The 15,465-nt window shown below is 42.8% G+C and overlaps 3 protein-coding genes across 3 annotated transcripts; all 3 read right to left on the bottom strand.

Annotated features, from left to right (window-relative positions):
• Window positions 1–34: 34 nt before the first annotated feature.
• Window positions 35–2,986, bottom strand: trmt10a (tRNA methyltransferase 10A). Its single transcript, XM_026294614.1, is given in 8 exon segments — window positions 35–204; window positions 206–357; window positions 781–886; window positions 988–1,137; window positions 1,506–1,580; window positions 1,659–1,730; window positions 1,824–1,998; window positions 2,560–2,986. Coding segments are annotated over 8 exon segments (1,005 nt in total). The 5' UTR covers window positions 2,733–2,986; the 3' UTR covers window positions 35–102.
• Window positions 2,987–4,155: 1,169 nt separating this feature from the next.
• c18h4orf54 (chromosome 18 C4orf54 homolog) lies at window positions 4,156–15,451 on the bottom strand. Its single transcript, XM_026318467.2, has 2 exons — window positions 10,782–15,451; window positions 4,156–6,465 (listed from the first exon to the last, which is right to left on the bottom strand). The coding sequence occupies exon 1, from the start codon at window positions 15,298–15,300 to the stop codon at window positions 10,801–10,803; it is 4,500 nt and encodes a 1,499-aa protein (XP_026174252.1). The 5' UTR covers window positions 15,301–15,451; the 3' UTR covers window positions 4,156–6,465; window positions 10,782–10,800.
• LOC113122635 (zinc-binding protein A33-like) lies at window positions 6,910–8,322 on the bottom strand. The gene has a single exon (XM_026294117.1). It carries the CDS (start codon window positions 8,320–8,322, stop codon window positions 6,910–6,912), a length of 1,413 nt encoding a protein of 470 aa, XP_026149902.1.
• Window positions 15,452–15,465: the final 14 nt, after the last annotated feature.

Below are 15,465 nucleotides of genomic sequence, written 5' to 3'. Positions count from 1 at the left end.
AAAAAAAAACTACTGAACTATTATTGAAATAATTACAAAAACAGAAATGCCAAAATGCCACTAAACTTGAATAGAGCCTTAGCATCTATGAAACTCACATCTTCATTTTCTTATCTTCTTCACTTCCATAGCATCAAATGAATCTTTGTCTGAAAATGTCCATTTTGGCAAAGTGTTAATCTCTTTTCTGACAGTGTTCTGGTATGTCTGAGTCTGAGTCAGAGTCTTTGTCCTCTTTTTCTTGAACAGCTGTTTCATCCTGGTCCACAGCCACCGCTCCCTTCCTCTGAGGAAGAATGGTGAAGAAGGCCTCCTGCCAGCTGCCCTTCTCCAGGTATGCCAGGATAATCTCAAACACTGCAGGAGGGAAGAGACCGCAAGAGGGAACAAGAGTCACAATTAAGATAAACTGATCCCTTGCTCAGCATAGCCTGTCAAGATTTGTATTTCCAGCAGTGCAGATGGCACCAGCACATTTTGTCAGCTCAGAGTAGTTTAATAATTATCTGTGTGAAACCGTTGTGCTCGTAATGATTTCTACTGACTCCTATGAAAGCCAGTTGGTTTAAAACATACACTTTATTGGTACAAATATTAAATCAGAAATGATACAAAACAGACTTGAGGTTAAAGTTAACAAGACATTACCCAACCACAACTAACATTGGTCAATGACATGAGGGGGATCATCCCAAAGCTATAGATGAAATATACTCAAACCTCTTCTGTGATGGCTCTACTGACATTTGTCTCATTGACTGTGCTGATACTGTCCCTTACCATGGTTCACTGCCAGAACTTTCCGGCTGTTCATCTTGACAAAGCTGCTCAGAGGAAGCTGGGCATGACTGATTCCCAATTCCTTTGCCCTCTCAAAGGTGATTCCCTGCGAACGATACCCAGATCAAATCATAAAGCGGAACGCAAACATTTTACTGATGTGACAGAAGCATTCCTTCAACTACACAGCACTGAATCCAAACAGACCTTGTGATGGTTGTGGTCCACCAGGCCTCCGATTACATAGGCCTTTTTTTGGTCCAGCTCCTCCAGCACATTGGGAGAGTCCGACGTCAAGTACACCAGATCTTCCTTGGCCATAACTTCACTGTAGTGCTCCATTTTAATGGTAATGTCCTGCACTCAACAACATGCACATGTAAACTGAACATCTTCTATAATCCAAAAACATAGTAATTTAAATACTTGGTATCAGGCTGTGAGAAATCTTTATTTTTCATTATTTCTTCACATTTATTTATCTCTTAAGAAAAGAAAATAATTATTTGATAACCATGAGCGCTTCACTAATTTGTTTCAGGTATTTTTTTTTCCTATAAAAAGGCAGATGCTGAACAATGTAATTTTTCATTCAGTGGGGACTGGCCATGGTTAACTACCATCATTACAAAAATCTATTGTACAATCTGCTGGACAGATATAGACCATAGTGCAAATAGTCACTGCAGTTTCTACAGATTATTTGGACAAGCCTGACCACTTACCTTCCAGTTTACCCATCCTTTGTCCTTTTCATCCATGCTCTGTTTCAGTTGTCCACCCATGCTTGTTAGATAAAACTGAGGAAGTGACAACAGTGGTTACATATTACACTGACATGTCTATACTGCTTGACATGACAGTCACCAGTCACTGACCTGCACTGGATGCAAGGCCCGTCTGTTCTCAGCATAACACCGCTGGATCTGTTTGTGAAGCTTGCAGACATCCTGAAGAGACGACACTATTGGTCAGGAGGCTCAGTCCCTCATGTCATATTTCTGAGCCTACGCAGAGTGTGTATGCTGGGTTGGTTAGTGTACCTTGATCAGCATGAGGTTATCGAAGCTGCAGTCCACCACCAACCTGAGAGAGCTGGGCGTTGCCTCTCTCCGTAGACGTTTCCTGGCATTCTGGCTGTTTCCTCCCTCCTCCTCCTCCTCCTGATGATCCTGCCTCTGCAACCGACGCTGCTGTTTCCTCTCCTTTCTCCTCTGTCTGCAGCATAAAGCACAGGACAGATACTGCCAGCACTGGCCATGATGTGACACCATATGCAGATTTCTGCACTACAGTGAAATACCTAAAAACATGACCACTAAAATAGTGCATGTGTTGAGAAGCATTTTAAATGGTAGATTAATGTTTACTTGGTGCTGTTGCAAGCATCTCAGGTGTATATGCCACTTTGCAGTTGTATACATGTTAAATGTGATTTGTTGACATTAAGAAAAATACAGAATATCATCAGATTTATCGATTCATCCTCTAAAAGGATAATTTGTGCATGCATTGGGTTAAAGAATCTTAATACAGCAAACCACGTTTAGTTGCAATCAGATTATGTCAAAAGAAACTGAAAGACAGGACCTAGTGGTGAGAATGCAGAATGCAACCTGAGCCCCACATCTCCCAACCCACCTCATCACTGGCATTTCGATATGAACAAATATTGACAGCAGATATTTGAATGGGGGCTGGCAGGTCTGAGAAGAACACTAGAATAGACACTGTTAACACGCCACTGATGACTGACAGTGTTAAAAGAAGCTGACTTACTTCCGTAGCTCCCTCTCTTCTTCCCATTTCTGCTGTTTCAGAAGCTTCTTTCTCTGCCTTTTAGACAGACTTTGGTTTGTCTGTACAGCAGCTCCATTACTGCTCAAACTCTTCTCTCCGTGATCATCCTGCTGCGGGGCGGAAGCCTCCCTCTTCACGCTGTCATCAGCCATCTGACTAACTTCTAGCTCCTGATGTTTCTCTGTGAACGAGCACTCTGCTGGCTCCGTGTCCGTTTTCTGCACAAAGCTAACTAGCCGCACGTAAAAACAAACCACAGGTCCTCCGTTGTTACGGAAATGACCCCGCTTAAAGGCACCTCATTGCGCTGACCTGCTGACTACATCAGGCTCCACTATAATCTGAATTAAACCAGGCTGACAAGTTAGTCATCCTAACAACTGCCCACGTGTGTTATGTTGGCGCTGCTGATGCGTCATTTAAAGGCGCCAGATGCATTGACATGCTATCGGACGTATCAGAATCTACCAATTTGAATCGTTATTTATTAGATATATGTACAGTATATATCTATGGCTATCCGTTACAAAAGACAATATTTGAGTAGTTTCCGCCTAATAACAAGATGTAACGTTCAGGTTACACAGGCTACGACAAAGCCGTGTTTTACTAGCTTTTAATGAAAGTATCACAAATTTAGTGGCACCAAGTGGATACAATTAAAGTGTCCATGAACGCCGCATCAGAGGAAGTACAATAGGCTACTGAAATATGAAGTAGGCATTTAGTGTAATTCGCTGTAACAATAAAATAAAGTAGTAGTAAGATGACCCTCATATACTCATCTCCTGGTTTGAATTAATGCAGCCTTAAAGGTGCACTGTGTAAAGTGTGAACATTTAGCGGCATCTAGTGGTGCCACCCATAGTGGTGCCACCCATTTACAAATTACATAATATGACTGATATCAGCCCTATGGAGCCCTATGTCATTTTAAGGCATCCTTTACAAATATTCATTAAGTAAATATAATAGTTTAATTAAATGTCATGAGTTTCTTACTTTCTAATACATCATCAATTTTGAACTCATCTGATACTATGTAATGTTATTGGTGTCTAAAATGTGCCTTGCACTCCAGAGGTTTATGGATCAAGTCTATATATAGCATAGGTCACAGAAAGACAACCACTCAGGTCAAAACGTCATTTTGTGCCTGATTTTAAAGGAATAGTTCAACATTTACAGCAAATAACTCACCCTTAAACTACAAATAGTTTTTCCATTGTTGGTTCTGAGTGAGTGAAACAAATGAGATACATTGTGTTAATTAACAATGTTGGTAGGTTGTGTTTTTTTTATCATAAGGCAGTGCTGGCTAGCTGTTTCCCTCTACTTCCAGCTGTATGCTAAGCTAGGCTAATCATGCCCCGACACCAGCTTCATACTCACCACAAAAGTGGTGAACTCTTCCTTTAATAAAATACTATCTGTGGTAATTACTTTAAAGACCAAAACTCTGCTGTACTGTATTTCTGCAGTGGAACATATGACAGACATAACATTTAAATTTGTAACAGATTATGGGATGTGGCATAGTGAAATAAAAATAATTGACAGTTAAGACAATTGCTGTAGTTTTACTTGAGCTCCATCCATGGTTGGTAAGAAACAGGTTTGAAAAAAGGGGTTTGATGTTTATTGAATTTTCATGATGCAGAAACACATTTACAACAGCATCTAATGTAACACTCCTTTAGGTATGAGTGACAGCATTTTGAATTGACACTGTACATTTGCAAAACACATCAGAGTGAAAAACCTAAAATATGACTGGTAAATGAAGTCATATTCAGCATATTTTTATTTTGGACAAGAAAGTGTCAAATATTTCAGTTTTTTTTCTTGAGATGCATTTAAAGTTATGATTCACCCACAGCACGGGCACCACTTCATTCCAAAAATCTCAATCGTCACTTCTTCTCTCCATCCAAGTGTACTTTCTTTCACCTGCATAGCACTTACTGTCTGCCCAGGGAAGTCATATAATGCTTTCAAAGGAAGAGGGCAGTCTAATACCCTCACTTCAAACATTCAGGCAAAGCTTTAGAACAACAAGGCCCAGAACTGTTCATTGAGCCTCAAAGCCTCAGGTGAAAAAATATTTACACAATTTTATTTCTCTAAACAACATGTTCTGGACAGACTAAAGCTGTACTTTCTATTTATTGTAAATCAATTTTTAAAAAGAAACTTCTTATGCCCAAATTGCTGCAACAACCACAAAACAAGACAAAGGAAGACTTCACCATTGTCTGAATAAATGTTCATTAAAACACCCAGTCAGTGTGTGAAAAATTCAGTGTTCAAATGTCATACATCAAAAAGTAGATTCAGCAGTAGATATGGTATGGTACATTAAAAGATATACAATGATTTGGAACATCTATATCATGTCACAATTGTGAAAAAAAGCATAAAAAAATGACAAATTGACAAAGTGCCAAAGTGCCAAAAATAGTGCAAAGTTATTTTTTTGCCTATATAACACACCCCTGTTATATACAATGTGGTAATTTCATCTTTCATTTTGCCTGGTACTACACAGGAAGGGATCAATCTAACACAAAACTATGTTAAGTAATGTAATGCAAGATCTAATTGTCATTCCAGCCAATGAAAGCACAGACTAATAACTGGCATCCACAAAGAAAGTCCAGTTCTAACTAAAGCACTTACATTACATTTGACCAATCAATAAAGACTTGTACAGTGAGTCATTTGTTTCCACTCTGAGTGACTGTTGAACCTCCTGCTATTTTGCAATGTGTGACTTTGTTTAGTGAGCTCACTTTAAATAACAAATAACATTATTTCAACAGTTTTTTTCCAATATCAGAGGCTGTATTGTTGCCATTCATTTTTGTTTTTGCTGCATGACACCCATACCTTTTTTTTTAAAAAAAAGCTTCAGCACATCAAAGCACATCTTTCTGCCTGTAACTTACCAGTGTAAATGTACAATATACTCCCAACCCAGTTATAATGCAGTGGATTAACAGCACTTAGGTCAGTGAAGGAACATTTAAATTCAAAACCGTGACCACAGCATAGCATTTATATAGTACATCATTTCAGCAGCTGAATTTAAACCATATCTCAAACCACACATTTATAATTAGTGAGGCTTATCCCAGTAAAATAATCTATTTTGAGACAAAGATTTCTTAATAAGACTTCTAAATACATTCACTGTGATCTTTTCAAAAACATGTTTTTTAATGACAGCAACCGTTCTGAAATTGTTACTGGCAGAATTTTCTAGTTTCCTCACATAAATGTGGTAAAGTACCAGTATCTCCAACCGTTGCTTCAACATTGAAAAAAGGATGGACTGGCCAGCAGATCCACAGTCTGTGAGCTACTATGTACAAAGCAATAGGTCAGCGTCAGTATAGTCACTTAGAAACAGTAAAAATACACGTCATTTTCTACACAGATGAGTTTTATCCCAGGCCTCTGCAGCCTTCCATAAAATCTGAATGTCTGCTCCATATGCAGGATGAGTGCATGGTGACAGAGATCTAGGATGTGCCCCATTGTTCAGCTCACACATTCCCTGCATTATCAGGATTATGTTAATTAATTTAGCATGGTTGATTGGATAATTATGGCATATCTAGGTACTTCCAAATTTATGGGGGTAAATACTGATCTTAAGGCAGTGCAGAAATCCAGCACACACTTCACATTTTTATGTGGTGAGCTAAAGCAAAGCAAGAAACACCTACTTTATAAACATCTTGTACAGGATAAAAATGAACCCTTTTCTACAAAGGCCTCAAACCATCACCTCCAGCCAATATAATAAACATACTGTACAGTATGGAACCCAGTGAAGAAACCAAGACCCAGAGGAGTCCAGCATCCAGGCAGAGATCAGCCCTGTAGGGAATGAAAACAAAGTTCAGCAACATCTGCAACAGTCACAGCTGAAACCTAAACCTACAAGATGTGCTTTCATTAGTGAATGTATGAGGACATGTTTCCTGTGCATGTGCATGTGAATTTAGTCCATGCAGAGTGCGTGCAAACCCAGTGTTTAAATTGTAATCATGTCACCTTCATATTGGCATTCCTTAACAAATCACCACTGCTTTAGTAACCAAATGAAACATGACTGCAGTTTGATTTGGCTGTATCAAGTGTTTTGTCGTGCAATAGGAAGGTGACAGAAACTTACACATATCCAGTAACTGAGTCAAATAGTGAATATAATGTAAAAACGTAAATGTAAGCATTTCCTTCCAATAAGTTGCAAAAGAAAACATCTTATCAACATTTTATCATCAGCTTAGTAACTGCTGTTACCATCATTAACATGCTCATCTACATCTCTGGCTGTGCAGTGACTCTCACTGGTGATATCCACATTGCCGTTGTATTCAGAGTGTTGATGAAGGGAAACAGCCTTTCAGTGAAAGTCTGTGAGAAGGTGTAAAGGTTTTGTTTAGTATCCAGATCAAAGAAGGACAGCTTTCCTCTGTCCCAGTCCAGATGTACTCTGATCCTCTGGATGGGGTTCCTGACTGACAGAACTCTGTCTATATGTGGTGGAGAGTAGGCTCTGCATTTACCATCATGGAACCATATCTCCCAGTATCCACTCAGAATCTCCCCAGTCCTTGGGACAGACTCTCCTATCGCACCCACTGCCCAGTTTGTGTCATTTCTGACTGTGACATCCCAGCTGTGAATCCCTGACTTAAAGCCCTCATATCCCAAAACTGTGACGTAATCTTCAAATCTTTCTGGGTTTCTGGGAACCTGTCGCTCTCTTTCTGCCAATGTATATTGCACACCAGTCAAACCTGCAGACACAGTGAGGTGTGGATTTGCAGTGTTTGGATCCAGAATCACAGGAGAATATGAAACCATGTCCTTCATCTTGTTCCAGATGTTGAAGGCCAGGTTACCCACATGTTTAGCCTGGTCTAGCAGGCTTCCCCGGGGCAGCGCTGTGTCCAAAAGCAGGGGGCGCTGCGGGGCTTTTTCCACTACAGCCTTATAGTTATGCAGAAATGTGATGTCTTCAGCTCTCAACTTCACCTCTGTGGCTCTGATTGTTTCTGACAGAGCTGCTATGTCATCAGTCAGAACCCGAATCCTGTCCTCCATCATCTGACTCTTCTGTTCCTCTTCCTCCCTTAGAGCAGCCATCCTGGCCTCCTCCTCCTCTTGTAGAAACTGGTGAAACTTCTTAAACTGCTCCTGAATCAGCCTCTCTGTGTGCTGGGCCTGGAGCTTTATGTGTTCTGCTGCTTGATCCCAGTTTACTTTCACTTGATTAAGGTGCTCCAGTCTGTCCTGTAGGCGATTCAGGGATCTCTGAAGCTGCTCTCTGTAATCCTGTACAGCTTCATCGATGGGTCTGAATGTGTGACCGGCATGTGTCCTGGAGTCTCGACAGACAACACACACTGGATCCTGGTGGTCCAGACAAAAGAGCTTTAGTTTCTCAGAGTGCAGGCTGCAGAGATCCTTAGGCCCTGCAGAAGCTTTCTCTTTTAGAGAGAGCTCCTGTAAGAAGGTTTCACACAGGTTCTTTAATGCCAAGTTACACGGTGGGTCAGTCTTGGAAGATCTTCTTTTACAAACTGGACATTCATGAATCTGTTTGCTTGTCCACCAGGCCTGCAGACAGGCTTTGCAGAAGCTATGGCTACAAGACAGCACAACAGGATTTATGAAGATGTCTAGACACACCGGACAAGAAAAATCTTTCTCGGATCGAAAAGCCATGGTCTGTCATATGTAAAACGCACTACAACAACACAGCTGCAGGCAGCAGAAATAAGGAAATAGTCTGTTATAGCTTCAGAAAATTCCCCAAGAGTTACTTTCACTTTGAATCAGGACTTTTAAAATCTAGGTTGAAACACTGTCATCCTAGTATTCCCAGTGTCCAGACTACTCCTCACTGTACCTGTGGTCTGTCAGTGGAACTGGTGGGTTTGAATCAAATCGAAATCAAATCAAATCAAATCATTCTGTTCTCTGTGTGTGCCTCTCTCCTCGGTGCTTCCTGGTTTCTGCCTTTACAGACAGGTAGTGGGAGGAGTCTTGTCAGGGCACTTCTCAAAAGAGATCAGGTGTTTAATCAAACCAGCACTGCTCTGCTGCACTGAACATTTATCACAGCAGTCACCATTTTCTCATCTATATTTGACAGATCAGTCAAGTAAATATTAAATTAGAGTGTTTCAGCTTCAACATATGCCGCAATGTGGAGACAGATAAAGCCAAAAAATGCATGTAATTTATGTAACTAGGCATTTTGATCACTTTAGGGTCTCCATAAATATTTGATATGACTTGGTCAAATTAACCTGGTGACCTGTCCAGGGTGTACCCCTGCCTTTCACCCAAAGAGAGCTGGGATAGGCTCCAGCTGATCCCTGTGACCCTAAATAGGAATGAGCGGGTATAGATGATGGATGAAATAATGGATTTCTACCGTAAGCCTCTATTTGCTTGGGGTAAACTCTGAGTTGCAAACCTGGCCCTGCCAATGCTGCTTTACCTTTAGAATAAATAGGATGAATTATTTTCACACAAATGAACTTCCCATACAGTGTTAGTTATTTAGTAAAATCAGGACAGAAGGACTATAGGATTTAGACTAACAGCCTTCTGCTTAAAACCCCCTTACTCCTACACTGTCAGATTACAGACTGTTTACTTTATAGACATACCTGACCCTGCAGCATGTGGGGTATCATTCTCAGATAAGAAGGGGAACTCCAAATGTCCAGGCCTGGTGCTATCTGCTGCTATGTTGCATGCAGTGTTTATGTAATTGCTGATCAGAGGCCATGTGAACCTGGCTTCTCACTCTGTCTTTAAATGACTGGGCCTATAAAAAGCCAACTGCCTCTTCTGGCACGCAGCCGTTGATGTCCGGCAGCAGCTGATATCCTGTGCACACACACAACAAACTCCTGCCATCATCCGACCTTTCACTCCTGAACACTCTATGTCTACTGTTACACACACACACACACACACACACACACACACATATTCATACACCTATGCCACAAAGAGTTTTATACTATAATCCTCTGCTTGTGCATAGCTGCAAAATCACAAAATCAGACCATGTCCTTCCTTTCACATAGATGTTGAATCCTAGTATGTGATCGAATGCATGTATAATCTTTTCATCCAACTGACAGAACACTGTGAATGACACTATGAGTGTGTTGTCATTAGGGTGGATGTTAAATTGATGTTTATATGAAGGTTTTTGTGGAGACACAAAATTAAAATAACACATAATCAAATATACAAACACAGACTTAAAACTCTTTCTGTGAAATGGTATTTCATTCCAGCAGTTTTTATTTTATCTGACAGACAAAAAGGATCTGTTTTAGAAATAGATTGAATTTATTATCAAAATTTGTAAATGATTGTTAATTTTATTGTCATTGATTTATTGAACATTTTGGCAGTGTGGGGATTTTGATGCTGTTACATAAAAACTCATTTTTTGAAAACATTTTAAAATAAAACTGCATGAACTAAAAATGAATCTTCAATAAACTATTTGGATGTGAAAATGTGTAGGAGTAAATAAATATCTATACTAATAAATACAATATTGTTATAATAAAGCTTTTCTTTGTTTTAAAATGTAATATTTGTTGTAATACAGTTTCATGGTATTTTCATATAAATATTTACATATTAAGATAACCAAAATTAGTACTGCATAGCATAATTCCTGGCAACAGTCATACTACTATATTGGTTATTACAGAAAACAAACACAAAAACATGCTTAAACTAAAGTTCCCTTATTTTTCACTCTTCCCTGTAATATTTGGCTTTTTCTTAAGGGATCACAATCCAAAAACAGATATTAACACTATTTACTGCTGCATCATTTTAGTTTTAATGCCAATTAAGGCAGACCAGTGTATGAATGTGCATCCACCGCAGTGAAAATTAATAATATGAAAACAGAATGTGAAAACAACAGGAGACTGAAGAACAGCTGCACTGTTTATTTCACTATTATTAGATTTATTATTTTATGATTTTATTGCTATTAAGGCCATCTGTGATAATAGACTGAAACTATGTTTTATTTTGACATAAATAAAATAAGAAAATAAATAGATAATTAATTATAAAGTCAGTCAACACCATGTAACAAGATGTACTTTGAGCAGTGACCAGTCAGTGTGACTCACCTGTGCAGGTATCTGCTATTTATCTGTGCTCTACCACAAAGCTCATGGTGGTCCCATCAAACGAGGGTGGGGCAACGATACGGGGCCCCTGCTGGGAAGTGATGCTGATGATCGGCTGCTTGATGCTGGAGAAACCCTGTGGCAACCTGATGGTGGAAGCCTGCTGTTGAACCCTGGAGGCCGCCTGGGGAGACTTTCCAGTGGCCATGTAGAAGGGACTCTCCATGTACAAGGCCTCAGTCTGCTGTGCTGAGCCTCTCTCCCCACTTTGCACCTCGGACTGCACTGACATCTGTGACTGCACCAGTGTCCGGGCTGGGATCACTGAGGGTGTCGGCATGAAGCCTGGGTAGATCATGTAAGTGTGTCCGTATGCTCCTGGACTGAGAGCCAGAGGTGATATCGACATGGGCACAGGGGTCATGGTAGGTTGTGGCATGGGCACATCCATGTACTGGCCTGTTTCTGGGTCAAAGAGCCGTTTTGTGGCCGGCTGCACAGGTGTGTCCACCAGGTAGTAGTTTCCAGTGGTGGGATCCAGGAGCATCTTCCTCTGGGTGGCCTGGAAAGGGTCCAGTGTGGGAGCAGGCGTGATTGCTGGGGAGAAGCAGTAGACCTGTGGCTGATTGGTGGACATGCCCAGCGGCAAGGTATGGTAGATTGTAGCAGAAGGAATTTCAGGGGAACATGTCTCCATAACAATGCTCGAATGTTTGGGGGTCTGATTTCGGTCTTCCTGGCCCCTTGCGCTGGATCCCAGGTGTCCTGGTGGAGTAGTCGGGTGTGACTGGCTGGTGAATGTGTACAGTGATGTCTTTTCAGCAGATGGTGGTTGTTTGGTGCCACTAATGTGAGACTTTACCGGAATGGTGAAGTAGTTCTCATCAGCTGAGGTACCTGAAGGCTCCTGTACAGATCTGTCTGCCTCCTTTAGCTCAGCTCCATCCCTTCCACCTGGCCGTGTCTGGCTGGCTTTTAAAGACATGGGCATCTTTGGGGACTTTGGAAGGAGATTTTTGCTGCTGAAAGGTGTTTGTGTTACCACGTTTGGCTGTGATGCCTTAAGGCTAGTGCTAAGGCTGAACATGTTTTTGCTCCCTGTGGTGCTGGTGGTCTGCACTGACTTAGCAACCAGCCTGTCATCACGACCACTGGATGACTGCAGGGGTTTGTCTTTGTCAGTTCCAGTGGATGCCACTGCTGCTGGTGGTGTCTTGCCCATATTGGATCCCCTCCCTCCTTCCTCCTCAGGTCCTCTGTGCTCTTCGCTGGTAATGAGTGAAAGCAGGTGGCTGTTTGCCAAGGGCCGGGACTCGTTTTTCCTTTTCCATTCATTTTTTTCAAACACATATAGCTGCTCCATGGTTTTCACAGCAGCCTGGAGTTTTTCCAAAGCCACCTGGTTCGCCATCTTTGGCTCAGGTTTCTGATCTGTGATATCGGATATTTTGTCCTGTTTCCTTGAAGCTATTTTGCTCTCAGTTTTCAATGCGGTCCCTCCATCTGAGGAATTATTGGAGGGTTCTCTCCCTGCTGCCCTCTGCAGTGGGCCACTTTTTGCGTCCTCTGGAGACGATCTGTCGTTGCCCATCGACTCCTGTTTAGATGACTCCAGATTTCCAGAGTGCTGTCCGTTATTGTTTGTATTCACAGACTGACATTTTATCACTATAGGGGACACAGAATTTGATTTTCTAAAGGGCATTTGCTTCTTATGCTCTGAGTGACTGTCAGCGGAAACAATGTTTGATTTGGTTTCGTTGCTATCCGAAGAAACAAAGTGATATGAGCTTTTCACCAGTTTACGCACATCTCTCACTTGGTGAATCGGCGTCTGTAGTTTCCCTTTATTGTCTCTAATGTCTCTTACCAGGAAATGTGGCACTTTGTCTGAAGACTCACCCTTCAAAGCTGCAGCCAGCGCCTGGCATTTAAAGTCATCTGCTCTGATAAGCCTGGCTGGGTTACAGCCTATATTAGGAGCGCGCAGTTTGGAGACGCCAAAAGATTCCGTTTTATTGTCTTTGACGCTCCGTAAATTAATTTTAATTTCTGGAGATTTAGATGTTGTGACAGTCTTGGAGTCTGCGACATATAAAGCGTTGTCAGAACGTAGTTTTATTCCATCTGGAGACTGCATCCGGTTCTGCAGCTGCTGTCCGACTTCTCCGTCACTGGACAACAGTTGGATACTTGGCACAAACAAATGTGACATTTTCATCAGTTTCCCGCTGTCGGCTGACTGCTGATCCCTCTTGACCTCTTTGTCCTCAATTGAATCCGACTTTTCCTCTGGGGTTTTGTCGCTTTTATGATCCTTTTGAATCTCCTCGTCCTTCCAGCATCTAAACGCGCTATTTTGGCTACGAAGCAGCGTACTTTTGGACGTTTCCAGTGCGCCTTTTTTAGTATCGATTCCAGCTTGATTTTCCGGCTCCAAATTAGTTTCTGGTGCGGGAGCAGTCGTGTCTTGTCTCCGAGAGTCGCTCTTAGTATCACACGAGCCGCTGTCCACAATGTCCCCTAATTCATCCAAGCACATTATGGCGTTGTCAGAGCCACTCTCGGAAAACATGGAGCTCTGCCTGTGCAGCTCCCTGCTCCCCTTCCCCTTGTGGCTGTCGTTGTCCTGGTGCACAGAGCACGGGGAAGGCGCCTGGTGCGGCTCACTTATCTCACCTCTTTCCATCTTGCGTTCCTGCTCGAACTGCATCTTTTTAGAAATCACATTTTTTATCAGGCTAGAGGCAAATATAGCTTTCTTGTGTGTGTCCTCCATGGTTTTACAGGGCTGCTTGCTGGCCCCTCTCCTCTGGCCACTTGGCAAACTGTTGGTAACTTCATCTGTGGAACGTGATCCTGCAGCGTTTTGTGCAAAGTTAGTGCGTCTTTCTCCCCCGGACATCCCCGATTTGACATTACAACGAAAATTCAGAGTCTCTGTGAGTGTGATCATCCCACTCTGGCCCTGACCGAATTCTCCCATCAGCTCTATTTTCTTTGTAGATGATGATGCGCTGTGGGGATTGCCTGTCAGAGTGAACAGCTTGCTAGTTGGTGGTTTGATGCTTGCCAGTGCAATGCCCTTATAACCTTTGTTGTCTATGTTTTTGGCTATTTCAAATGAGGCCGTTGAGTTTTGATGAGAAACAACACTTTGGTCAAGTCCTTGTGACATGTTCATGTTGCCATATTTCAGGTCGACAAACGTGGACCACCTGTTTATCCCCAGCCCATGCTCGGATGCAGAGGACTCACTGGAGGTGCTGAAATTAATGGCATCAAAGTAAGGATAGGCCAGGCTCTTGAAGGCCCTGGCGGTCAAGTTGCGCACCTCCTTGTCAGCGTCGTCTAGCTCGCTGACAGCGCTGGACGTACCGCTGGAATACTCGGTGACCTCTTTTCCCCTCAATTTGCCGCCAAAGTGTAAGCGTCCCGGTGCAGCTATGAAACACTTCGCCCTGTCACACAGAGTCTCTGCCTTCCCATCAACTCCCCTAAACACATAGCGGCTCATGTCACCGGAGCGTCTGGCATGATAAAGAATATTTTCCTGCTCGTGGATGTTGCTGGGGTCATTTATAGCTCGAGAAGAGGTTTTGATTGACAGGTGGATCTGTCCCTCACCGTTGCCACTACGCTCCTGTTGCTGCTGCTGAGGCTTTGACACGCTCTCGTCTGAGCTGGTGAACTTGGCCGAGTCGCACAGATCACTTTTCAGCAGAGTGCTGACTACTGCTGCGCCCTTAGAGCGAGGCTGGCCGCTGTCCCCCATCTCCCCCACGGATCCGTCACCGTCCAGAGAAGCGTAGTCGACAAAAGAGTACACCCGGTTGTCTTCCTCAATGTCCCAGCTGGCGGAGGAGCCCACACCGAGGTCGCAATCCCCCTCCTGGTCAGACAGCTCCGACAGCTGGATCTCATGCGTGGTAATGTAATGGGACTCGTCTTCTGTTAAGCAGGGGACACAATCATCAGAAAAAACCAAACTAACATTATCTTCCTCCTCACAATCATCCGACTCACTCATCCCGCTTTGATGATTATTACTGCAGGGCGATTCTTCCTCTCTCCGTGCGTTTTTATTGTCTTCTTTTTTGGACACCTGCATAATGACGCGCTCGCTTTTTTCTCCTGATTTGAAGTAATCCTCTGACTCCGAGTCCAGACAGGGAGGAAATGATGACGATGGTGGATCAGAGGGACCTCCTTTGACATCTTCAGCACATTTCCCAACTCCGGCATCCTGGTTGTCCTTAGTTTTATTCGTCAACTCACCGTTTGGTTCCTTTGCGCGCAGGGGTTCGGTATTACTGTTATTAATAAGGACGGACATGTCGTTTCTTTCACCAAAGCGACAACCTTTCTCCGGTTTTGCAATGCCTGACTTCTCCATATCGACGTATTTGCTTTCGCCTTGCTTCTCGGGGACATCATCTTTGCGCGCCGGTTTTCGGGTCAGATCTTTGACCTCCCGCAGTGTCACCGGTGTCTCCAAGCAGCTTTGCCCAGTCTTCATGGCTGTAGGGGCCGGTTTTAACTTACATTTGATGTCTGACAAAAAAGAAACGACAGAGATGGAGACCCCCAGGTTTCCTTCTTCCTTCGGGCAGAGATGGTGCTGCGCGCAAAGCTCCGTGGCCGGTTAGACTGTCACTGGTGACACGGAAGCGCTCCAGACATT

The sequence above is a fragment of the Mastacembelus armatus genome, chromosome 18 (genome assembly GCF_900324485.2).
Source record: "Mastacembelus armatus chromosome 18, fMasArm1.2, whole genome shotgun sequence".
Taxonomy (NCBI): Eukaryota; Metazoa; Chordata; class Actinopteri; order Synbranchiformes; family Mastacembelidae; genus Mastacembelus; species Mastacembelus armatus.
The sequence above is the reverse complement of the archived record's forward strand: the minus strand, read 5'-3'. Positions and strand labels throughout refer to the sequence as shown.